This window comes from Hippocampus zosterae, chromosome 11 (genome assembly GCF_025434085.1).
Source record: "Hippocampus zosterae strain Florida chromosome 11, ASM2543408v3, whole genome shotgun sequence".
NCBI classification, from domain to species: domain Eukaryota; kingdom Metazoa; phylum Chordata; class Actinopteri; order Syngnathiformes; family Syngnathidae; genus Hippocampus; species Hippocampus zosterae.
This window is the reverse complement of record NC_067461.1, coordinates 23,033,375-23,059,862: the sequence shown is the minus strand read 5'-3', so window position 1 is coordinate 23,059,862 and position 26,488 is coordinate 23,033,375. Positions and strand designations below refer to the sequence as shown.

The window sequence follows — 26,488 nt, the reverse complement described above, 5'->3', positions numbered from 1 at the left end:
CTCGAACCGAAGGAGCTTGCACTGTGACTGGTGGATCCAGCCATCGCGTCCTTCGACCTTGACTGCAGTTTTTGTTGCCGCAATCACTCGGAAGGGGCCGTTCCAGCGTTCACTGTCCCAGCGAAGTCTTTTCAGCACCTTGAGAAACACCTGGTCTCCAACCCGGACCTGGCAAGTCTGTGGAGCAGAACACGCTGGCAAGTCATTGTGCCTATGCATCTCTTTCTGATCAAACAGTCTTTTCATGTGTGTAGAGATACAAGTGCCCATTGTCATTGGGGCTGGTGCAAGGTTAGGAAGTCTATATGGTCTCCCATACAGGATCTCAAATGGTGATAGTGTCATTCCCTGTGACGGTACTATTCTCATTGCTGTGGCTACGATGGGAATGCAGTCAGGCCATTGTCTCTTAGTCTCTCTCATTGCCTTAATGAGCCTGGCTTTGACAGTTCCATTAGTGCGTTCCACAAGTCCAGCCGATTGCGGGTGGTACACACAGTGTCGCTTCAAATCAATGTCCAACAGCACGCTTAATTTTTTAACAGCTTTGTTCACGAAATGCGTTCCGTTGTCACTTCTGATAACAGATGGAATGCCAAACGTCGGAATTATGCGTTCACACAATGCTTTTACGACGGTTCCTGAATCATCGCGAGCACTCGGAAACAGTTCAACCCACTTTGAGAACACATCAACAACAAGACAGTATCGTCTGCAAAAATTTTTTGAAAAATGCATAAACCTATGTGTGTGATAATACTGATGCACCTGTGCTACCATCCCCCCTGTTGACACATGTGACAAGCCATGTCACATGGCCCACCCGAAAAGAGAGTTTGGGAGCCACGGTTTCCCGTCTCCCAATTTCTCTATCCCCGCGTCGTCTGGTTTTGCCCCCTTGTTTGTCCAATATTTTCGCTCCGCGTGCGGCGCTAGACCTTGTCTTGATTTCAGAACATCATGTGTTGTTTTTCTGCGCCTCCATTGCTAGCGTGTCACGCGTTACTGCTCTATCATTTAGGCACCCCTGCTGAGCTGCCAGTTTAGCAGCCTGATCCGCTAAGCGGTTACCAATGGTGATCGGATCGTTACCAGTCAAATGTGCTTCACATTTACAAATAGCGACTGTTCTGGGTAGCTGTACTGCTTCCAGCAACTGCTGGAGTAACAACTTGTGGGCCACTGCCGTGCCCGTTGTTGTTTTAAAACCGCGGTTTGCCCAATGTCGACAGAACACATGCACTGACCCCCAGCAATATTGGCTGTCAGTCCATATAGTCACATCTTTCCCTTCAAACATTTTGCATGCTTGAATTAATGCTGACAATTTGGCTGCTTGTGCCGAGTAACTCGGTTTTAACGTTCCCTGGAATAAAACCTTTGTTTGTGTTGTCACCGCATATCCTACTCTATTCCGCCCATCCCCCCTTTCTTTGCCGACCCATCAATGAAAACAACATCACCGATCGGGAGGGGCACATCAGTCAAATCGGGTCGCGGCTTGGTGGAAACTTGAACTTGACTCCCACAATCATGTGGTGTACCATCCTCTGGGGTGGGTAAGAGTGACGCCGGATTCAAAGTGCCGCATCTTACTACCGTAATGTGCCCCTGTGATAACAGTAACGCAATGCAATGGAGGTGTCATGCAGGTGACAGGAATGCCATTTTTGTCTCTAACAATAGCACGGACACCGCATGGGGCACTCTTAAGGTTAAGGGATGAAATAACACCACCTCTGCGGATGCTTCGACCGCTAATGCGGCAGCCAGTACGGCTTGTACACACTCAGGGGTTGCTCGAGCCACCGGGTCGAGCCGCTGTGAATAATAGGCTACGGGCCTCATTTTCGTTCCATGTTTCTGCATCAACACTGATGTCATAAACCCATGTTTAGCTGTCACTGTCTGCTCAAACGGTCTATCATAATTTGGCAAAGCAAGTACAGACGAGTTTATCAATTCCCGTTTCACTTCTTCAAATGCTGTGACCGCAATTGGCGTCCATTTTATCTTGTCCCGCAGTGCCATTTGCTTATCGTGAATTATGTCGAGCAGGGGCCTGGTGATTTCTGAATAATTCGCGATCCACGGTCTGCAGTAGTTACACAACCCTAAAAATGACATCATCTGTCTCTTCGTTAGCGGTTTTGGGGCTGCAGCGACCGCTTTTTTCTGTTTGTCGCCCACAACGCGCCCTTCCCCAGTAAGGGTGTGACCCAGGTATACTACTTGTTCCTTCGAAAGTTGCATTTTATCTTTCAATACTTTATTTCCTGTTTCCCATAAATAATAGAGCAAGGCAATTGTATCGACTCTACATTGCTCTTCAGATGCGGACGCGACCAAGATGTCATCGACATAGGATAGAATTTGGCTAACCTGTGGAGCTGTAAAGGAGGCTAGACAGCGCGCGATGGCCTCTGAGAAAATGGTTGGGGAGTCACAAAAGCCTTGTGACAATCTGGTGAAAGTTAATCTCTCTCCTTTATATGTGAACGTAAACCAGTGCTGGCTATCGGGATGCACTGGGATGCTCCAAAATGCATTACTCAAATCTATGACCGAAAACCATCTCGAATCAGGCCTAAGTGAGTTCAGCAGGGTATGTGGATTGGGGACGTTTGGCGCCCTTTTTTGGACATTTTGGTTCACTGCTCGCAGATCCTGTACAAGCCTCCACTTATTTGTCTGCATTTTTTTCACTGGGAATATAGGTGTATTGCACGGGGAATCTGGGTTTGGTCTCAGTATGCCCGCTTTTCGCAATGCGCTAATTAATGGCTGGATTCCCTGTTCAGCATCTTTTTTCAAAGGGTACTGTTTTATGATAGGCCTGTGTTCTGTTTTCCCCAGTATAGTTACTGGGGGGGCATTCTTAATAAGGCCAACATCCGCTGGCCCTGTGCTCCACAGTGTGGCTGGGAGGTGCTCGATGGCCTTCTCCTCCTCTGCAGTTAACACAAATGTGTCAATTTGTCAGCTAAAATGAGCAGCTGGTGTGGTTGTCACCTTCAAATTAACGTGTTGACGCAACCAGCCAACTTCCGTTTCCTCGCACCCCAGATTGGTTGGGGAGGAGCTCCACATGTGGTTTGGGACAGAACTGACAAGATTATTCGTGTTTTCCCATTTGTGTTGCTCTGGTTTGCCGAGCGGTATGTAAATGTGTTGCCCGGGTGAGAGGAGGCGTTTGAAGAAGAAAACCTTTATTAGTCTCACAATGGAGAAATTCCAGATTCACAGCAGCAAAGTTATGAAAGGAAGAAGTAGAACAACAAAAAAATAGGAGCTGCTGGAAAGGCAGCCACTCTCACGGCGCCATTTTGAAGTCAAAAATAACAAAAATAACAACGCAACACATAGGACAGAGACAGTTGTGCAATCTTCACCACTTTTCTGCATACACTTTGTTGTCTGAAGCAGTTATAGATGAAAGATAGATGAGATGAGAGAGTTTGACCGCCCTTCCCACCCGCGCTGTAGCGAAACACCACTGATCTTTCCAATACACATGTTCAATAACAATACCCTGGGGTTCCAGGCCCAGAAAAACTTTCGCGTAGTCTGGGTCTGGACCCGGTGTTTGCTTACGCCTTATGGTCACGTACGGATCGTTTACCGTTCGCACGTTACCCCCTGGCTTTAGTTTGATACCTGCCAACCGAACCAAACATTCGGAACTCCGAGTTACGTCATCGTGCGGTAAATCGAGCGTCCAGAAATAGCGAGCCTCATCTTGGCTATCCCCCATGCGGGCTTCGACCTGTCCCTTGTGATTTACGACGGTGTAAATCTCGAGTTGCGTCTGAGCATCTCGTCCCAATAAATTCTGCGGAGAGCGAGGGTTTAACGCGGCTTCGACGAGTGCCGTCCGGTCTGGGTTTGTGGGGGAAGTGATGGTTACTGTTTGCGATAAAGTCAGGGGCAGCACGGAGCCGTGTGCCCCCTTCATGTGTATTTTGCCATCGCTTGGCTTCACGGTATCACGATCCCACCGACCGAGAACGGTGATGTCTGCACCAGTGTCAACAAGAAAAACAGTCGGGATTCCTTCGACCATCAGCGTAATTTCCGGTTTAGTCATGGGTGAGGTTTGACGCCTTAGTAGGTAGTCTTCCGCGTCGAAAACCTCATCGGTTAAGATGTCGCCTTCATCCTCACTTGAGGTAGGCGAGTCAAACAGAGGTGCAGAGGGCTTTACCGCCGTCATGGCTGCATCCTCTGTTTTGTTCCGTGCTAGTCATAATTCCCCCTCATCTGAAGATGAAGATCTAGAATTATCCTGCTCCCGCACACGCCGGCCTTTCCGCTGCTGTCTGCATTCTTTTGCCATGTGACCCTTTTGTCCACATAGGAAACATCTGCCTTCAACAAAACGTCTTTTGTCCCTTGGGTTTAACCTGAAGGGAGCAAACGACCTTATTTGTTTATCGCTTTTGTAAGGAGGGCCCGTGTTTTTCACTTGTGCGCGTGGGTTTTTTGCGGCGTAATAAACGTTGGTCACGTGACTCTCATTCTTCTTTTTCTTGCTCTCGAGTCGCTCGAAATTCCGTGCATAATTCAAAACCTCATTGATCGGACATGTTGGCCAATTCAAATTGTGTCTTTTGACATATTGGGTAACCTCAGGATGTGCTTGGTTCAACAAATGCTGTTTTAAATGCGAATTGAACAAGTCTGACTGTGTCTCAGGGATACCGCCGTGTATTTTGAACACCGTTCGCAGACGGTGGTAAAAATCGTCCGTTTTTTCGTCAGCCTTTTGAATGCATGTGGCAATTTCTTTTGGATTTTGCGTTCGCTCGTAAGCCTTGGCGCAACGTTCTATTATTTGGTCAAGAGGTCCCCCTAGCTGCGTGAGTTCATCATAGCACAGATAACCTCCCGCAGCTTTATTACCATTAAAGTTGCCCACAACGGCGCCAAACTTAGACCCGTTAGTTAATGAGAGCAACTTCAGGGCCTCACCCGCGTTAAGCCTGTGGATGTGGACTAAGTCGGACAGTTCTCTTACAAACTCGTCCGGGTCGACTTTTGGTTTTGGAAGGGACGCGGCGATGTCTCGGAATTCAGCCGGCGTCCACGGTCTATATACGTACAGCGATTCATCGTTCGTTGACGGCATTTGAACCATGGGGAACGCTTGGAAAGGGTACCCTTCGAGTCTAAATTCATGCGAATCATGCTCTAGCGGGGCGGATGGGTCGAGGATCCGCCTCCACTCACCCACCGTGCCCTTGGAGCGCGTTTGGTGTTGATGCCCAGAGTTTGGACCACCCTGCGGTTTGACCGGGTTCTCTAGACCACAATTATGTGCGGTAGTTTGATCGGCGGGTGTTATGGGGGCTTGATTAGTTCCGCAGGACGGAGGGGGTACCGGATTATTTTCTCTCGTAGTTTGCGGCTGCGGGGGGAGGGCCGGGTACAGCTCTCCCGAAACGGCGGACGCTGGAGCGGCTGAGGGTCGCGTCGCAGCAGCCGCTGCAATTAAATCCTCATCCAGCCTATCACGTCTTGTCTTTCGCCGTATTCGTTTGGCTCTTTCAATGAGTATTTTGCACTTATACCATTGTTTTCCGTGTTCATTATTTTTCCGCTTTTCTTTGTCTTTCAGCGATAATTTGCCCAACACCGTTTCCAGTTCGTCGCAATCATTAACGTCTCCCGAGAACCCGTATTTCTTTTTCCACTTTTTCACGAATCGCGTTGACCCTCTGCAATCGATTTCAGCCAATCGAGTGTTTTCGACTAACGCTTCTACATCGTGACGTTCTGTCGTTTGCTGCGTTTCGCTCAACCGCAAGCGCTGGAAGCGTTTCCAGGTATTTTACACGAGGGGAAAAAACGCGACCTAGAACTGGGTCGTTACCCGAAAACAAAAAACGGCCCGCGCCGGAGTTTATATGGGTTACGTTACCACAATAGCGTGATCACCAATCACACTCACGCACTAACACAAAACCGATACGCGCAATATACGCATACAACGTTAGATGCAAACACACGCCGAGGTGGTCAACCTCCGCAGGAAGACAAAGCTTCCTCACCGTTTACGCTTAGCGAGAAACGGTATCTAAATGAGCCAATGCTCTCACAGATGCGCTTGGGCTCTGTGTCCCGGGAATCTAATTTCCCCCGTACCGCTAACCACGAAACGGTACTCGAGCTAGCCTACTCCTTTTCGGCATTAACTCGTCTAATTCCGTCATTCAGTGGAGATAACCGACTACGCAACGGCTTCTCCACCACGCCGACTGACCTTATTTTTCCAGACAATTGTCCCGATGCCGAGTTGAACCCAGGTTCGTTGGATGATGGCGCTTGCTCGCTCCTCGCGGTGTCCGGTGCGGGGCTGGCTCCTCCTGAAAAGTCTCCACGAGGTTTGGTTGGTTTCGGAGGCGCAAAACGCGCGATCAGCCACGGATCGTCCACCGGAGGAAATCGGAGAGTCCAACAAAAAAGCTCAAATCCGTTCGAACAAGCACATCATCCTGCCGACAACGCCAAGTGTCGGCAACCCATGGCTCGAGAGCCGCATGCAGCTCTTGCGCACCGTTTACCTGGCTCCCTGAAGCCTTTTCAAAAATGTTGTGAAAAGAAAAAAGATGGTGGAAGGAAATATATTTTTTGTTTTAATGTTTTCTGATGGAGGACAAACATGACACAAACAATCTTAATGTTTTCTAATGTTGTAAAAATGTGTGTCATAAATTATATTTCAACTTTTCTGTCAACGAAGATTTGCGTCATAGCTTGCGACACACGTTACGATAAGCAGGGCGGGATGTCATTCAGGTCGCTGTTGTCAATAAATAAATACAAACAGTATTTCATTTACAATTCACCGAGGGTAATGGCAAAGAATGGGAATCTGGAGGGCCGAGAGAGGAATTTTTAAACAATTCACACGCTGTACAAGTGCGTCCCATGCCTCATTCATCTTAGCGGCCGTTGCTCATTATGGCATGCGTGTTTAAGTGCTTGCATATACATGCGTGTGCGGTAACGGGTCGATCGCGGGAGGTTGTTTGATCGAAAAGTAGATCTTCGGTCCAAAAAGGCTGGGCGAGATGCACTGCAGGGAAAAAAAAACATTTAATCATGAGGGCTCATTGTGTATTTGGAACCAACTTAGTCATTTTGATCATAGGCTAATACAGATACATACAGCATCTGTTGCCCTCATTATAAGGCTTGTAATTTTTTGCCACTCCAGACATATTTGTTTTTGTTTTTTTGTGGGGTTTTTTTTTGGTCCAATATGGCTCGTTTCAACATGTTGGGTTGCCAACCCCTGCACTAGACCAATCCATCCATCTACGTTCTCCACTGCTTATCTTTTTCAGGGTGACGGGTGAACTCGAACCTATCCCAGTCTCAGGGCACACACAGAGAAAGATACCCATTCACGCTCACACGCATATCATCAGGGAGTGGGAATTGAAAGAATCCAGCTTTCACACAAGTCAGGGGAATGTGCCACTACACCATCAGTGACTGCACCAAACATATGTAACATGAAATTTTGCAGCTATTTAAATATTGAATGTCTGTTTTTTCTTGTTGTTCAGGTTTGGAGCATCACATACCACAGCTGGCTGACATTTGTGCTACTGCTATGGGCTTGTCTCATCTGGATTCTGCGAGCGAGGTTAAAAACTATCCCACTAATTGCAATGCATGGAATAGAAAACTAAATGTGTGTGTGTGTTAGGGATGTGAATCTCAGCACTGAGGACGATTTGATACACATCTCGATGCACTACCAGCGATGCGATACTTAAACGATACATGGAATTTTCTGGCGACACGATGCGATATGTTTCACCGTCTTCACGATGTGATACGACGCGATACACATTTAGTTCAAATCAATGCGATCCGATACGATACAGTGCAATTTGTTGTGATATTGTGTGTGCAATTAAACATAATGCAAATACGCAAAGAAAAAACTTCAAAAAAAGATGGAATTCAGTATGGTATTGCAAAACGTAGACCACTTTATTCCTTATAAACAGTAGAACGTGTAAAACAACTTACTTAAGCCCTTTCACAGTTGGGTTTTGTGCAAAGAAAATGTAAACAATTTGGCACCTGAGACTCACAGCTGTTGCTGTAGTGTAAACACAAACAGACTACTCACTGAGTGTCTTATATGAAATATTCATCTCCATAGGACAGAAAAAAATCCATTAGAAAATATTTTGGCAGTCACAGCGTCAAAGCTGCTGTGTGTGTGTATTGTAGCGTACACAGACCACTCTCACTGAGTGTCAAAATTAAATGTCCATATATATATGACTCTCCATATATAAGTTTTTCCTTCCGCGGTCACAGTGAGCTGCAAGGGGATCCCCAAAATAAGAGGCAATTTTTTTCTGATCCTGACCTGGTTTGCCAAGAGTTTCTCCAGTGTCCAACGAGGAACTGGACGGGGAGGCGCGGGGAGGGGGCGGGAAACTTGTCGGTGATCTGGTGCCATCGTTTTAAGTGGTCTCCATATTTGTGGTGCTGCCGTTGTATGGCTTCGTAGTGCGACATTCTTTGCAAATTACGGAACTTTTATCAATCTTTCCGTCTTTCTTTTCGAAGCCATAGTATTTCCAAACATAAGATCTGAATGTTGCGGAAGCATTAAATACAGTAGTTTCCTCGCTGCTGCTTGCGCGAACTACCATAGTGTTTCGCTAGTTGTGTACTGGACTGAGTGGACTGTATGTGACGCACGGCTACCGTCCGTATTCAACAGAAAACGCAAAACAATGACGGTGCATTCAATGCGCCTAGGAAAGGGCAGATAGGTGACGTTTAACAAGAATAAAACGGCGCTTGAATCGGATTTTACCGATACCCACCAATGCATCGTGATGAATCTCGATTTCACCCGTCAATCGCGTCGTACCCAGTGAATGAGCCGATGCACTCGCATCGCGCACTTGCGCATCGATGTATCGATTAATATCGATTATTTTCCACACCCTTAGTGTGTGTGTGTGTGTGTGTGTGTGTATATATATATATATATATATATATATATATATATATATATATATATATATATATATATATATATATATATATATATATATATATATATATATATATATTGCGCGTCGTCCCGCACGCGGTCTGTCCTTCCGTCTGTCCCTTTTCAAAACGTACCTACTTCACCGCGCCGCTGCACGCCGCCACTGCGCCGCTCAGGCAGTGGCTCACTACGATCGCGCGGGCATCTTAGCGAAAAAATGTTGTCTACCCACAAGCATTGCAATAAAATTGTTAGTTATTTAGTAGAGCTAAACATCTCTTTATTTTCGCGATTAAGCAATGAAGATAAACAAAAAGTTGAACCAAGCAACAACACTTTTGTGGGCCAAAGGCCCACCTTACCAGCCTTCCGCAGGAACTAGCTGATGAGCCGCCCGGAGGGCGGCGAACCAGCTAGTATATATATATATATAGCGGCTGGATAGCTCAGTTGGTAAGGCATCGGTTTGGCATACGGGAGACAGTGGTTCGAATCCCGCTTGGGGCAAAAATGAGCACATAACACCATCCAGTGTGGGTCTTTGGGCAAGATCCTTCACGCTAATGCCCTGAGAGACAATAAAACAAATGACATGCTGGCTCAGACGTCGCCCGGCCAAACAAGGTCTGCGTCAGGTGCTGGGGAACCAGAGCACCTTGATGAATGGTTACTTCGTAACCCACAGGTTGACCACGAAATAACTAGTAGCTCAGTGTTCCAAAATCCACAAACGGCAACTGCTGTCACAACTTGAGATTGATGAGGTACAACGCAGGTTCCATGGTGAAGGGGCCCAGGCTGCCAGATCAGAGGAGGAGGTCATACAAGAGATTGGGAGGCAAGCCCCAATGAATGCAGATGATGAGATTGGGTGGCCAGCCCCAATGAATGAAATGCTGAGCGAGGCAGCAACTGACCTGAAAGCTAAGATCATGGCGAGAATGAAAGCTGGGCAACCTAGAAACCGATTACAACGGCTATGTGAAGTACCATCTGAAAGTCTCATAGAAAGTGTGAATGCAGCACTGAGGGCGATCCCTACCCTAACGATCACAGAAACCAATGAGCTGATATAGATTCCCTGATCCACACAACCAGGATCTACAGCAGCGACATCGGGATGAGTGCCTCTGTGCTGTCCTTCTGACCAGCCCTCTCGAGCCACTGATAAGACTTCTTGAGATCAGGCCACTTCAGTTATGGTCCGGTGGTACATCCCGTGTAGGGGCTTGTCCTCCCATGATGGTCCCTCTTCCAGCACCTAATCTTCTGTTCCCCATTGTCTGAGACATTCTCTGAGTACGTCATCCGATAGAGCTTTCTCCTTGATGTATTCATGGAGCTTGGATGTTTCATCCTGGACAGTGGCTCTCACACTCACTAGTCCCCGGCCTCCTTCCTTTCAGCTTGCGTACAGTCTCAGGGTGCTGGATTTGGGATGGAACCCTCCATGCATGGTTAGGAGCTTTCGGGTCTTAACGTCCGTGGTCTGAATCTCTTCCTTTGGCCACCTTATTATTCCTAAAGGGTATCTGATCACTGGCAGAGCATAGCTGTTTATTGCCCGGGTCTTATTGAGCTGGCTTCTTAGGACTTGCCTCACTCGCTTGAGGTATTTGGCTATAGCTGCTTTCCTTGTTTCCAGTTCGAGGTTGCCATTGGCTTGTGGTATACCGAGGTACTTGTAGCTGTCCTCAATGTCTGCTATTGTTCCTTCAGGGAGTGAGAGCCCTTCAGTGAGGACTACCTTTCCTCTCTTAATCACCATCCGACTACATTTCTCAAGCCCGAATGACATCCCGATCTCGCTGCTGTAGATCCTGGTTGTGTGGATCAGGGAGTCTCTGTCCCTTTCGCTCTTAGCATACAGCTTTATGTTGTGTTCAACATGAAAACAAAAGACTATATTTTGCAAATCATTATCAACCTACTGTATAGTCATACTGATAAACTTTATCATTTTTAGCTTTTAAATTTAGCTAATTGTAAATGATCGTTGACTTTGAATTTAATGGTTGAAAAAAAAGAACTGAGACAGCTGGCAAAACAGAAATTTGAAGAATGCTCATCAAATGTCATTCCACCAATGTGGAAAGTATCAACGCAGGCCTAGAGCAACTTCTTGCAGTTTAATGTGAAAATAACACCTGCAATGGTTTAATTGTCAATCATTTCACACATAAGTCGCACACCCAGCCAAACTATGAAAAAAAAACTGTGACTTATAGTGCAGAAAATACGATATTTTTAACACTATATGGCGCTTCGGAGTACAAGGCGCACCTTCAATGAACTGTTGTCATATATACAGGGTGCACCGTATTATAAGGTGCATAGAATACAAGCTACAATAGTGGCTGAGGTTGCGTTATCCATCAACTAGATTGACCTACGCTACAGGGACACAATAGATACAATAAAGCTTTATTTATATCACACTTTCACAACCGTACGATGCAACAAAAGTGCTTCACAGAACATTTAAAATACTGCATCTAAAAAAAACTCAATAATGAACCATATATCAGGCGCACCCTCATCTTTTGAGAAAATTGAATACTTTTCGTTGCGCCTTATCGTGCAAAAAAGACTGCAGTGTCTCAGCTAATGTTGAGTGTTTTTACATGACAAACATCCTGATTCTAATGTCTGTTTGAATTTATTGCTAAGAACTGGTCTTGTTCTCTTTTTGTAGACGACATGCAGCCATGCTGTGTTCCCCATTTATCATGGTCTATGGTCTGGCACTGTGTTGTCTGCAATATGTATGGGCCATGGACCTTGAACTGCCTACCACCATGGGAACCATGAGTCTCAGACAGCTGGGGCTAGATAAAGCCCAGTACCCATGTCTGAGACTGGGAGCTATGGTACAGTAAAAAGAAACCCTTTTTACAGAAAAATTGAACAACTACAGACTCTTATATTCTATGCTCAAGAAGACAAGTATAGCTACGTCTGAAGTTGGCCAGTTCACATCTAAATGATTAAAGGTGAAACCAGCGTTGAATTATTATGTAATGCATTGATGTTTGGGGCTGTTTTTCTGCAAAAGGTAAGGTAATAGGAGACTCCACAATCACAGATGAACAGTAAAATCTTGAGCGAAAACTTTCTCCGAATTAAAAAATGGGCTGTGGATGTCTTTACATATGGTTCCATATTTTCTTTGGCCATGGTGATAAAGTACAACTGTTTTCATGGCTGTTTCCCCCTCTTTTAACTATAGCTGTACTATGGAATCTGGAAAAAGTAGAGCTCTCTGCATATATCCATTCTGGTACTATAAAGTGCATGTATTTCCAGAGTTAGATTTGTTTTTAATTCTGTTTTAAACGAGATTCACATTTTCTTCAATTCTCAGTTTGTCATTTTTTCCCCCATCTTTTTTTTTCTCTTCAGCTCCTGTTCACCTCAACTTTCTGGCTATTAGTACGTCAGTCAGTGAAGGAAAACTTCAGTAAGAGAAGGACAAGGGCTACACCACTTGAAGAAGTCACTTCAACAGGTATTTTATTTTATTTTTTAACTTAAATCTTAAACCAAAATGTGCCCTCATTGTTGCATACATGCACTCACGCATGCCCGCACACACGAACACAGTTTACAGATGAATAAATATAATCATGGATCAAAAAAAAAAATCTTCTAATCTCAATAAACTCCAAACAGTAAAGCCAGTGCCCGGATTTAAACCCAAGACCTCTGCACAGTGAGGGAGCCAGTCGATCAAAGTGCCCCTCAAGAACAATTAAATAGACAAACTTGAAGTTGATGAGTTGCGATCCACCTGAAATTCGAGCTAAGGGGTGGATACCTCACACATCTTCCTGTCTTTTGGAGATAAAAGTGCTCCTCTTTTGTTGTCTCACTGGCTTGCCCTAAAAATCTCTTGATGTACTGACTGCTTTCCATGTTTCTCTGACCACGCCTTATACTGAAATTCCTGTTTCTTGCCTGCATTTTTCTTTTTCTTTTCTTTCTCTGCAAACAAGTTGAAATTACTCGCACCTGTTCGTTCTGTGCGACTCTGCTGATCAAACGTAAATGCCAACTGTGCAGCTCAATAGGGTTCAATTTGGTGTGTGTAAGAATATTGTGAACACTAGTAAAGTGAGCATTTCATAAAGTCTGCCACAAGTTATTACCACCTTCTCACGTTTATCATTTAGATGCCCCATTTCTCCCTTATATCACATTTCTGATATTATTGTTTTATATGCTTCATTCATTTAGACTTTCCGTAGAATAGAATGTTGTTGTACAATTTGTATGTTTCAATAGGAATGGTTATTCAACATTTTCCAAACACTGTACAGAAATCCAGCCTGAATTGTTTGTGTGTTTGGGTCAAAGTATTAACCTCTATTTGGTAAAAGAACTCTTCATTTAGTTTATTCTATCCCCCCTCAGATTTAAAAGCTGATTGAATTAGGATTTTATTCTAATTTACCTTCTAAAATATTTTCACAATTGAGGCGAGCAGGAGTAATAGAAGAATTTCACTATTTTTTACCAATACTCTGACTATTCTCGCTACATCATACAATAATTAAGATAACGGATCACTTTATTACTTAAAAAGGTGCACATGCATAAATGTACCATTTTTCAGTTTTTTCATGTAAACGTAACGTTTAATGCTAAGAAATCAATTAATAACAGACTCCTGGAAAGTCCCTAGCGCGTAACAAAAATTGTAGCATATGGGGCAAAATGAATGGCAGACCAGTGTAATTTAAGGTAAATAATATGACAGAATACATGTTTCGGTGCTATTCCACGAGGACTAAAGACATTTGAGGCCAGCGTAACGACGAGTCTGGAACGCAAACAACAAGAAAATGACTTCTTTGTCTTTTCTATTTATTAAAGAAGTAAATTATACCAAAAAAAGTGCAGTCTTTGTTTGTTTGTCTTCATTTGTTTGATTGAAATACTATATCGCTTTCGGCTGGATGTCTCTCATGTCCAGCTCCCTCTTCTCCGCCCTGTTGCCAGTCGCGTGACGTCATAACAATTCATTCCATCAATTAAATATTCAAACATACTACAATATATTTTAAACAAATGGAATCTAACATTTCCATGAAATAATAATGACAATTATTTCAACTTGGTTATGAAATATGCAAATTCAACATATCAATACTAAATGGCATATGGAACACACCACAAAAATCGACCAATATTAAATTGGGACCTACAGATGTTTATGTCTTCTCAAATTTACCTTCCTATTCTCTTCTAACTGTCTTTCCGACAAGAGATCCATTCGACAAAGGAATCTCTGCTCAAGGTCCTGGGAGGCATGGTCCTGAGTTTTTATGCCAAATATTGGATCTACGTGTGTGGTGGGATGTTCCTCATGGTGTCTTTTGTGGGAAAACTTGTTGGATACAAGATCATTTACATGCTGCTTTTCCTGCTCTGCCTCTGTATATATCAGGTAGGAATATGAAAACAGTTTATTTGTGTTCACTGCTTTTATTTTATTTTTTTTAATGATCCACAATGAAATGACATTATAGTGTTGCAAATTATCAGAAATGCCTTTTTCACTCCTAAATGGGGGAGATGGGCTCGTCAGTAAATTTTTCAGGTCCGTCATTTGTCATACGGCAGCAGCTCGGCCACTTGTCCATCATCGACAGCCAATCATTATTTCAACATCACTGTCATCATGAGTCCATCACTCCATTATTGTAACCACACTTCCTTTACTGTTAAAATACCATTCATTGCGGCTATTTTAGGACTATCAGTAAAAAGGTTTTTACATGGGTAACAGCAGTGGTGGGCGCGTCAATAAATTATAACGGTCGATCATTTGTCATTCTCCAGCGACCAGCCCCCATCTATATAATATATAATATATAATATATAATATATAATTTATATAATATATAATATAATTTGCTTTTCCTCATAAGCATCACAGGGTGTGCTGGAGCCTATCCCAGCTGTCTTTGGGCAGTAGGCGCAGTACACCCTAGAGTGCTTGCCAGCCAATCGCAGGGCACACATAGACTCACACCGAGGGACAATTATGAGTGTTCCATTAACCTGCCATGCATGTTTTTGGAATGTGGGAGGAAATCTGAGTACCTGGAGGAAACCCACACAGGCGTGTGCAGAACATGCAAACTCCACACAGGAAGGCCGGAGCTGGAATTGAACCCTGCACCCCCGCACTGTGAGGCCGACATGCTAACCAGTCGATCACCGGGCCGCCCTTGCCAAAAGCTAAAAATTGTTAATAAAACAAATACTACATGTGGCAAACGTCAGAAAGAACAGAAGTGACTCATCTGTGGGGCCACAACCATTCTCCAGTCAGGAAAAGCTGAATAGCATGACCGATTAAATCGTCAGAGTATCGGCAATAATAATTACTGTGGATGGCACAGAAAAATGACAAGTTGTTGTTGTTGTTGATTTTAAATCTCTTTAAATCCTCACTCTGGAATGACTTCCCACTGAACATTCGGCAAGCCTCCTCGCTGCCCATCTTTAAAGCCCTCCTCAAAACTCACTTGTATTCTTTGGCGTTCGACTCAGCATGACTTAGATTTGTTCTTGATTTTACTGCTTGGTGCTTTCTACCGCCTTTATTACCGATTCGTCTGTTTATTGTGTATGTTAAATCGCTCCATGTACAGCACTTTGTATGAAGCGATGGCTGTTTGAAAGTGCTCTATAAATACTGTTGACTTGACTTGACTTAAATTGACAGATCTGGTTTAATGTGTGGTGTTACATTTGCATTGAGCTCTGACACATTACTGTACATAAATTTAAAAAGAAACTAGGAAAATAACATATGAAAAGATATTATTTCGTGGCAACCCACGAGCGAGAGACAGTCACCCTGACCCTGTACCTTTAAGCGAGGGGGCTCAGTTCAAAGGGAAGATAGACTTAAAAGGGATTTTCAACTTAAAAGGTTTGAAGGCAAGTAGTTTACCGCTTCCTCTGTAAAAATCTGTTTTGTTTGGAGAGTAAAAAGCCTTACCGTCATCTCCTCGTCTCATTATTTACAGCAGTCTTCATTTTACCGTTATTTTACTATTCTGTAGTTCACATTGAAACATTTTTTTTTTGCTTGTCTTGACATTTTTAAGGTATACTATTCTATCTGGAGGCGTCTACTGAAGCTCTTCTGGTGGCTTGTAGTGGCCTATACAATGTTGGTGTTGATCTCCATCTACACATACCAGTTTGAAGACTTCCCTGATTATTGGAGGAATTTTACTGGGCTCACAGAACAACAGTAAGATCTTGCTTGACACTCTGTACCGTCTTGTCTCTTTGTTCCACCAATTTGTTTTAACATAAATGTGGGCTAATCGAGTCCTTTGTCTCCTAAGGCTTGCAGCGATTGGTCTGGAGACATTTGCCCTCTCAGAGCTCTTCAGAAGTATTCTCATCCCTGGATTTTTCCTGTTGGCCTGTATTCTGCAGTTACACTATTTCCACAAGCCCTTCATGATAATCACTGACCCTGAACATGTTACACCAATTCACCGGTAAGCCCACTCGTAAATTATTTAATTTGCTATTTAATAGTAATACCTATGTGGCATGTAATGCTTTACTTTTAGATATGGCAAAGGTATTGCTTGTTCACACTTGTGCAAATAACAAAATAATAATTGCACGTAAAACTGAACATGATATATTAGACAGTATGTACAAGATACTGAATCCACAGTTACTCTTGAGAATGTTGCATCAGTATGTGGGCTACCATTTTCCGATCAGGACTATAAAATCCATGATTTAATTAACTGTATGAGCTCGCAATGGCAGACATTCATTATTAAAGCATTGATTAAGATTAAGTTTTAAAAGTGCTTAAAAGTAATCACATTTTGAAGATGTCCTGTAAGTGTAAAGCACTTTACGGCAGCTATAGTATTTGTGAAAGCACCATCTAAATAAAGATGCATCGCATTGTATTATGACGTAATGGCGAATGAACAGGAATGTGTATGGAAAGTAAGACTTAAACCTTTAGGCCTTTTATGTACCATATTTTCCACACTATAAGGCCCACATAAAAGCATTTAATTTTCTCAAAAGCCAACAGCGCGCCCTATAATCTGATATGCTTTATGTATGTTGTTAGTTACAGTCTCTTTATAGTCTCCATTGAGTTGTTTCCTTTCTATGCCATCTAATGGTGACTATTCGCAGGAATCAATTGTAACTAAAAGGCTTCTGCCCGACACTCATTGACATGTGCATTTTCCAGCACATGGTCAGACAAGTACTTTGTAAGCTCTGCGCAGCCATTATGAAACAATACCAGAAACATAGTTAACTACTGACTAAATGAAGGAAGGCGGAGACAAGCAAGACTTCTAAGGATATTTAGAAGTCCCTGTGTCCATCCACATCCCTGTGGATGTGAGCCCGTGAGGTTGTGTGCCTTTTTGTTTAATTAATTGTCTTTGTAACATTTGTATTTGCATGTTTCATGTCCGTGTTCTTGACCAAGTTCTCACGGCTTGCCAATGAATAAACCCTGTATTGTTATGGACCTTGTGTCGTGCTTCATGCTGCATCCTGGGGGAGTGACATCTGGATCAATATTCTGATTTCCTGGATGTAATATTTTTAAATGTCTGTAAAGAACGTTGATATAGCTGCAGCGGTTGTTCCAATTTTAGTATTTGTGTAACCAATGTAACACTGCAGCGGTTGTGAAGGAGCTATATAAATAAAGCTGTATTGTATAAATTATCTTGTATTCCCTTTAGCGTAGCCACATCTAGCGGATGAATAAACCAACCCCAGCCACTATTGTAGCTTCGATTGTATGCGCCTTATAATGACAGTGTGCCTTATACAGTCAAACCTCAGTTTTCGAACGTCTCTGTTCTCGACCAAATCGTTTTTCAACCAAAAATTTCGAGTTTTCTTATGCCTCGGATTATGAACGAAAATCGGTTCTTGACCAAACTGAGCGCACTTGAATGGGCCACTTGACTCTTCTCGCCTTCCTTACAGGAGGAAGTGACGCTTCCTCGTATAGCGTTCCATTGTGAGGAGATGTGTTCAATAAAGATTTATTTTTTCTAAAGACCGTGGTTTCGTTTTTCGAACAGCCTTCTGGAACGGATTATGGTCGAAAACAGACGTATGACTGAATATGAAAGCAGTTTTAAAATAGGCCATTCACTGAACATGTGCCTTATATAAAACATCACTGAACATTCGGCAAGCCTCCTCGCTGCCCATCTTCAAAACCCTCCCAAAACTCACTTGTATTCTTTGGCATTCGACTCAGCATGACTTACATTTGTTCTTGGTTTTACTGTTTGGTGCTTTCTACCGCCTTTATTACCGATTTGTCTTGATGTTTATTGTGCATGTTAAATTGCTCCATGTACAGCACTTTGTATGCAGAGATGGCTGTTTGAAAGTGCTCTATAAATACTGTTGATTTGACTTGACTTATAATCCGAAGCGCTTTATAGTGCAGAAAATACGGTACATTAATTGTTGGATGGTTAACTTGGATACTTTATATGTGGAAAAGCCGCTAAAAATCATGTCTTGAGTTTTTGAACATGTCTAGATGTTGCCAGGTATGGCTGGTGAATGACCATTTTGCAGGTAGACCGGTGGTTTACCGTCCCGGTGGCAAAAAGCTTGTTAGTGGCAATGTTACCCTGTGTATGAGACAGTATTGAAGGTGCAAACCTCCTGTTGTGTTTAGAGAGAGACTTTCTTGGTTGACTTGGAATGACCTACACTCCTTTCTCAAACCATCATATCTCTCTGTCCAGTGTTTTGACATTGTATAATCTTTTGAGATGCACATTATTTCAGAATCTGGACCTGAAGAGTTTGGGGTGGTGTATTTTTCACCCTCTCCTATACAGTACTGGGATGTTTTTTGTTGCTTCCAGGAAAAGCAGCTGTGACCAGACTGGTTCAACTAATATCGGAACGACCTCTGACTTGGAAGAAGTGTTAACCAATATTGTCGACGAATCAGATGATAAAGGTACAAGTTTGTCCTTGATTTATCCTACCACTAAACTTACCCGAGCACTTTGCTAGCAAACACACATCCCATTCCTCCCATTCTCTGGGAAGATTGCTGTTCTGTATGAACGTCACAAAAATCAAATGTATTTTCGATACTGATAGCACACGCTTCGCCAGTGACACGAATGTAAGCTTTATGAAAAGCGGTTGAGAAATGAGCAAGTTATGAATTGATTTTGATGTACGTGTATTGTTGCCACGACTACCACCAATGTTGCAGACCTGAGTTGGTCTGACATTTGGGGTTGGTCAGTGTGGTAATCTCCGCAATCAGTCGTGTATTTTTTTTATGGGGGGGGGGGGGATTCTTTCTACGTGACTGTATTCCTTGAACAGAATTTGTCAGTATTGGTGACTCCTCAAGAGTTGATTACTAGTATTGGTCTGAAAAAAGGTTGTATTGAACATCTGTGGATGCATTTAGCATAATTCTTTCCTAATTATTCATGTCATGTTTCCTTCTCTTTTCAGTGGAGTTTATGCCTACTAAATGGGGTCTGGTGATTGACAGGTTACTGGTCCTGTTTAAAAAGTCTTCAGACATTCTCAACAAAGGTCAGGTCTTTCTCTGGACTCTTCTGGAGCTTCACATCATTAAGATGGTGGCATTCTACTGCGTGTGGGTTGCACTTGAAGAGGTAAGTACAGAAAACAATGTTGTGGAACCAAATCACATGATTTAAATATATCCTGCACGCTTGATTTAAAATTAGTTTGATCTTTGAACAATAAGCCAGAGCCACTTCAAATAATTTACGCAACATTCATTCATTTATTATTTTATCTGTGTTTTACTATTGGTCTTGGCTGTACAGTGTCCTTGAGTGTTGTGGAAGGTGCTTACAAATGTGATGTATTCATTCATTCATCTTCCGAACCGCTTGATCCTCACTAGGGTCGCGGGGGGGGGTGCTGGAGCCGATCCCAGCTGTCTTCGGGCAGTGGGGGGGGGACACCCTGAATCGGTTGCCAGCCAATCGCAGGGCACACACAGACGAACAACCATTCACGCTCACACCTAGGGACAATTTAGAGTGTTCAATCAGCCTGCCACGCATGTTTTTGGAATGTGGGAGGAAACCGGAGCACCCGGAGAAAACCCACGCAGGCCCGGGGAGAACATGCAAACTCCACACAGGGAGGCCGGAGCTGGAATCGAACCCGGTACCTCTGCACTGTGAAGCCAACGTGCTAACCACTGGACTACCGGGCCGCCCTTACGCAACATAAAATAGATACATTTTTTTTTTAATAGTAATCTAAATTTCTCTCTTAAACCAATGGTTATTTGCCACACTTAATGAATGACACTCCAAAGTTTAACAAAATCTGAAAATGCCGAATGCTTATTGACCTCTTGATTTAATTTGACTTTGGAAACAATTTCTCCGATAAGAATATGACGGCCAAATTGTAGCCATCATAAAACATTTATTAACTGTGAACGCAATATTATAAGTAACATTTTAAAATAACTAGTAGTAATATCATAATTCATTTAAATAAATTACCCACTGTTTGGATTAAAGTGTTAAAACAAAGGCTTTCAAGGCTTTCAAGTTAACCCTTGGGTCCTTCAAATGAGAAAAACACTAAGTTACGCGTTTTACAATTTTGGAAATGATGTAAATTGTGTTATACAAACATTCTTTTTTTTTTTCAAACACTCAAAATGTTCAGAGGCATCTGTGCTATCCATACATATACAGTTTTTATTAGTTCTTAGGGATTTTTTTGCTTATGGACAATAAAGGCAGTACTGTGCTATGACACTTCAAAGAAATCTATAAAAATAAAACCTGAATTGGAAGAGGTCATATCACACAAGTAGAGCCTTGATAATGTCAAATTATTTTAATTTTTTCGAATTATCAAAAAAAAAAGAATATTTTGTGGAAGTGCCGTTTTCATGAATATGTACAATTTCTAGTAAATGTTTTGAGGTGTGATAACTACCGGTAAGTCATTTATGAATATTTCAACAACTCAAAATGTTCAGTGGCATCAGAGCTATCCATACATATATAGTTTGCAAAGGAAAGTCACAAACACAAAACGGTATAGAGGTAAAAAAATTGTCCGTTGTTATTGTGTGCCCTTCCGGTGAGTCCATGCGCCCCGGCGCCGCTTGGAGGCTTGCCGGTGTAAACCTCAAGCTTGGAGGCGGGGGCGGAGGGGGAGGCGGCTGCCAGCGGCGTTCAAGGCGGCTGCCAGTGGCGTTCAAAGCGGCTGCCAGCAGCCTCCAATGTGGATGCTCGCGGCCTCCAAGGCGGCTGCTAGCGGCGTCCAAGGCGGCTGCTAGCGGCTCGAATTCGGCGAGCGGCGGCGGTCGATGCGGCTTTTTTTTTTCTTTTGCAAAAAATAAAGTTATGTTGGGTACTCGGCGGCTGTGTGCGCCGGCGCCCGCGGGGAGAGGCGTAGGGGGTGGGGTACGGTGCCGGTCATTGGCCGGTTTCCTACCCCCTCCGCCATGGCCCACAGCGCCCGCTCGGCGATAGCGGCTGGTGGGAGAGGCGTGGGGCGTGGCGTGACGACGGGCTACCGGAATTGTTCATGCAATAATGCCCCGCGAGGCCGTGGGGGCGGCGCCGGCGCAGCCAGCCATTAGGTACCCAACGTAACTTTATTTTTTGCAAAAGGAAAAAAAAAATTGTGCCTGGAAGGTCCCAACCAAGCCCTACTAACAATCCCGACCGGAATTGTTCATGCAACAATGCATCGGTTAGAAGCCTCCTGCAAAAAGGCAAACTCATTAGCGATCCTCTGACGCCGCCTAAAGTTGCAAAATTGGAATGACCTCAACCCAAAAATGTGGCATGCATACGTCTGTCCAAGCGAAAACAAAGCGATTGATGTAAAAATCGCGTGAAATGCATGTATACACATTAGGTTTACGATGCATTCAAAAATATGAATTATAATGGGTCTCTATGGTGCAAAATATGTAAATTGTGATAATTACGGAATCAAAACCTTTTTTATTATTGCTGCAATGCCTGAGAATTATCAGCCGGTGACGTCATGAAATTTCGGCCATTTTAGAACCACCCCATACGTTTCAGCTCTCTAGTGTTTTTCCGAATGCCTTTGCCTTTGATTCTAAGACATAATTTTGCATTTATCGCAAACGGTCGACTACGAGGGTTTTAATAGTGCCACTCCATTCCTGCTCAACTTTGGCAAGCAACATAGTGAATTGAAGCTTCAGATGAAACATTGTTTACAAAAAACAAATTTGTATTTAAAAATGCATTCAACCTATATGTTTTTTATGTTTGTTGTAGCCATCTGTGCTTAACCTGGTTCTGGTGGTGCTGTGGTCTTTGGCAATGCCATTCAGTCGCTTCAGACCGATGGCTTCCAGTCTGTCAACAATCTGGGTGTGCGTAATCATCATGTGTAAAATGCTGTACCAGCTGAGTGTCGTCAACCCTACCGAGTACTCCAACAACTGCAGCCTGGTGAGACTTGTATGAACTCACCTCACCAATACATCTCGCATAAGCCTGTTAGTTAATTTCACGGTTTTTGATTTGAAATGACCAATGGGGAATGTCTCAATTCCCGATGGCCAGCAAGCCCTTGTGTGCGTGTGTGCGTGTGTGCGTGTGTGTGTGTGTGTGTGTGTGTGTGTGTGTGTGCATAAGTGTCTGGAGATGAATAGATTGCGATCTTTTTCACCCGATACCAAATCACATGATTGATCCTGGTTTCCGACCACGTGATTGGATTGGGACATGCCGAACTAAGATGCTCTCAATACTGCCTGGTCAACCTACCTGATTCTGTTTGGCTCCAATAACCTCAATGTCACGTTGCGTGGTGGTGGTGGACCCCAAAAAGCAGGCAGGTTGATACAGACAAAACTAAATCCAAAACAAACGTAGTCCTAAGTATCAAACAAAACCATGACTGGCAAAAATCTCACAGAAACAAAAACATGACAGCAGCAAAGGAACAGCAAGCAAGCAAACATGACAGTAGCAAGAAGCAACAGCAACAAACAAAAGGGCACATGCAGCCTCTTTTGGGTCATACTTCCGGGGTGAGAGGAAACTTTTCCAAACTTTTCAACGCTCATATTTTCTGATGATTTTTCTTTTGCCCTTCTGTTTTTGGACTGTTTGGACTGTGATTGATGTAACAAATCATAGCTTCACCCGATCAATTAAATCTCAAATCGTAACTTAGTCCACGGGCTAACGCCGGTAGCTTAAACTTACCGGCTGTCACCGCACCGGCCTTTCTCCCTCGTCATGGGGCGGCACAACTTCGCCGTTATTTCTGATACTCCTGACGTTCTGCCATCATCCAGTGACAGGACTACTCCACTATTCTGTCGCGGATCTTCTCCGGATCCGGAGGATTGCACCGGAACTGCACCATCATCCTGACATCGCTCGCCTGCCTCGACGTCGCTACATTCACCGCGGGTCGCGTTGACAACAAAAACCCTGGCTCAATCAACTCGACCTGGTCCACTTCTCGACGTCCTGCCAGAAACCGCGGCCGCAACACCAACTACTATGCAGTAGCCCGCCTGGCTAGGTCGGCTAACAGCACTGCCACCGTCAAACATGACACCTCCGCTTTCAACTTTGGACAGCTGAACATCCGTTCACTTACGAACAAAGGACACCTCATTCAAGATGTACTCGCCGAACGCAAACTTGACTTCCTCGTTTTAACAAAAACCTGGCAACAAACAAACGAGTTCGCTGCTCTGAATGACTCCACTCCTCCCGGCTTTGTTTACATCTGCGGTCCCCGTGGCAACGGCCGTGGAGGAGGCCTCGCGGTAATCCACCGCGAGAAGTGGAAAGTCTTACCAGTCTCTGTTCCTGCATCAAGCTCTTTTGAATGCATGGTGTTTAAACTCCCTGGACCCACGCCAACCATGATTGCCACAGTTTATCGCCCCCCGAAGCCACATAGCGATTTCATCAATGAATTTTCCAGTTTAATCACACACTTATCCACTCTCTCGCCAAATGTAATTTTGCTGGGAGATTTCAATATTCACATGGACAACCCCGACCTGCTACTCACAAGAGACTTCACATCCTACCTGGAGAGCCTCGCGATACACTGTCTTACCGACTTCCCCAACCACATCAAAGGCCACACATTGGACTTGGTTTGCTGCTCTTGCCTCTCCCCCTCCAAGCCCACTGCTGATGTTTTTCCTGAAACCGATCATTTCCTCCTCACTTTTAACACGTACTCCGTCTCTCTACAATCAAAACCTCCCCCCTCATTTCTTTTCGTAATACCAAAAATTTCAACATTGACACCTTCTGCTCTATTATCGACCGTCCCCCGCCCCCAGACGCCCTTTCAAACCCGGATGTCCTCACCGCTCACTACAATGCCTGCCTCACAAATATTATAAATTCTCTCGACCAGGACTGCTTCATTCTCTACATCTGCCCCCTGGTTTACACCCGCTCTTAGATCATTGAAATAAAAAAAAACGCCAACTTGAGCGAGAAAACCGGTCTCACCATCCATAAGGACATGTACACTACCCATATCACAAAATACAAGGACCAAATTGCACAAACCAAATACAGCTACTACTCCGGCCTCATCCTCTCCAAAGAAGGAAATTCAAAAACTCTCTTCTCCGTCATGAACAAAATCCTGCGGCCACCAAATTCTGTCCCCCTCCACCTGTACTCCACGGCAACCTGCAACTCCATAATGGAACACTTTAACCACAAGATCCATCACCAACTCCATCAAAACCTGCCTGCGAACACCCCCCCCCCCATCTGAACCTTCTTCTCCTTGTCATTTCTTCTCCAGTTATGTTCCACCAATGACTGCTGAATTATCCAACCTCATACTCAAATCCAAGCCCACCACTTGCCAACTTGATCCCCTTCATCCCTTGTTAAATCCTGCCTTCCTTCTGTGCTTCCTCTCATATCTGCTATTATCCACTCCTCACTCTCTTCTGGTATTGTCCCATCACTCCTCAAAACCGCTGCTATCACCCCCACACTGAAAAAACATGGCTCTGACCCCAACAACTTTGATAACCTCCGCCCCATCTCCAACCTTCCATTTCTCTCGAAAATCCTTGAAAAAACTGTTGCTGCTCAACTCCACTCCCACCTGTCCCTTCACTCTCTCTATGAACCCTTTCAGTCCGGTTTCCGCCCCCGCCACAAGACAGAGACTGCCCTAATCTAGTCTCCATCCTCATCCTCTTAGACTTGAGCGCTGCCTTTGACACAATCTCTCTCCCTATCCTCCTCAATAGACTCTCCTCCATTGGTCTCTCCCACACTCCCCTCAGTTGGTTCCACTCCTACCTCACTGGCCGCACTCATTTTGTCCAGCTCAAATCCTTCACCTCAAAGCCCTCCCCAGTCACCACAGGTGTACCCCAGGGATCTGTCCTAGGTCCCCTTCTCTTCATCATCTACCTCCTGCCTCTTGGCCATATCCTCCGCAAATTTAATATCCACTTTCACTGCTTTGCTGATGACACCCAGCTCTACCTCTCCTGCAAGCCAAACTCCATACTCCCACCCCCCTCCCTCACCTCTTGCCTCTCCGAACTCAAAACATGGTTCACAACAAACTTTCTTAAATTAAATGCTAATAAAACCGAAGTCCTCCTTCTTGCCACCAAATCCACTTTATCCAAAGTAAACAGTTTTTCCTTCAACATTGACAGTTCCCTAGTGTCCCCCTCCCCCTAGGTTAAGAGTCTGGGTGTCATCCTGGATAGCATGCTCACCTTCCACTCACATATCAACACCATCACCCGCACTGCTTATTTCCACCTCTGCAATATTACCAGACTTCGCCCTTCCCTCACCCCCCGCACCACTGGTATTCTTGTCCACAGTCATGTCACATCCCGCCTTGATTACTGCAACGCTCATCTCTTCGGCCTACCTCAAAAGTCCCTTCATAAAATCCAGCTGGTTCAAAACGCATCTGCTCGCATCATCACAAAAACATCTTCCCAGCAGCACATCAACCCGTTCTCCAATAGCTCCACTGGCTCCCTGTTCAACATCGCATCAATTACAAACTACTTCTATGTACATATATGGCCATCCACAACCTGGCCCCTCCTTACCTATCCGACCTTCTCCAGGTGCATATCCCCTCTCGCTCCCTCAGATCCTCGTCCTCCCTCCGCCTGTCAGTGCTCCCTGCCCGACTGAGCACCATGGGAGCCAGAGCCTTCAGTCACGCTGCTCCAAAGCTACAACCTACCTCCGGACCTTCAAAACTGCACACCTCTTTCCACTTTCAAGTCCCGTCTAAAAACACACCTATTCAGGATTGCCTACAACACATAGCTCTTCCATTTCCTATGTCTTTATGATTTTAGGTCCTGTTTTTATATAATATCTCATTTACTAATTT

The 26,488-nt window shown here is 44.2% G+C and overlaps 1 protein-coding gene across 5 annotated transcripts in view; it reads left to right on the top strand.

Annotated features, from left to right (window-relative positions):
• Window positions 1–26,488, top strand: part of piezo1 (piezo-type mechanosensitive ion channel component 1) — a 157,587-nt gene that overhangs the window by 59,604 nt on the left and 71,495 nt on the right. For all 5 annotated transcript variants that reach the window (XM_052080973.1, XM_052080974.1, XM_052080976.1 and 2 more), the window contains 9 exons: window positions 7,575–7,654; window positions 11,730–11,904; window positions 12,437–12,542; window positions 14,302–14,483; window positions 16,159–16,307; window positions 16,405–16,563; window positions 18,955–19,052; window positions 19,568–19,734; window positions 22,381–22,557. In XM_052080973.1, coding sequence (XP_051936933.1) covers window positions 7,575–7,654; window positions 11,730–11,904; window positions 12,437–12,542; window positions 14,302–14,483; window positions 16,159–16,307; window positions 16,405–16,563; window positions 18,955–19,052; window positions 19,568–19,734; window positions 22,381–22,557 — 1,293 coding nt within the window. The remainder of the gene's footprint in view (window positions 1–7,574; window positions 7,655–11,729; window positions 11,905–12,436; window positions 12,543–14,301; window positions 14,484–16,158; window positions 16,308–16,404; window positions 16,564–18,954; window positions 19,053–19,567; window positions 19,735–22,380; window positions 22,558–26,488) is intronic.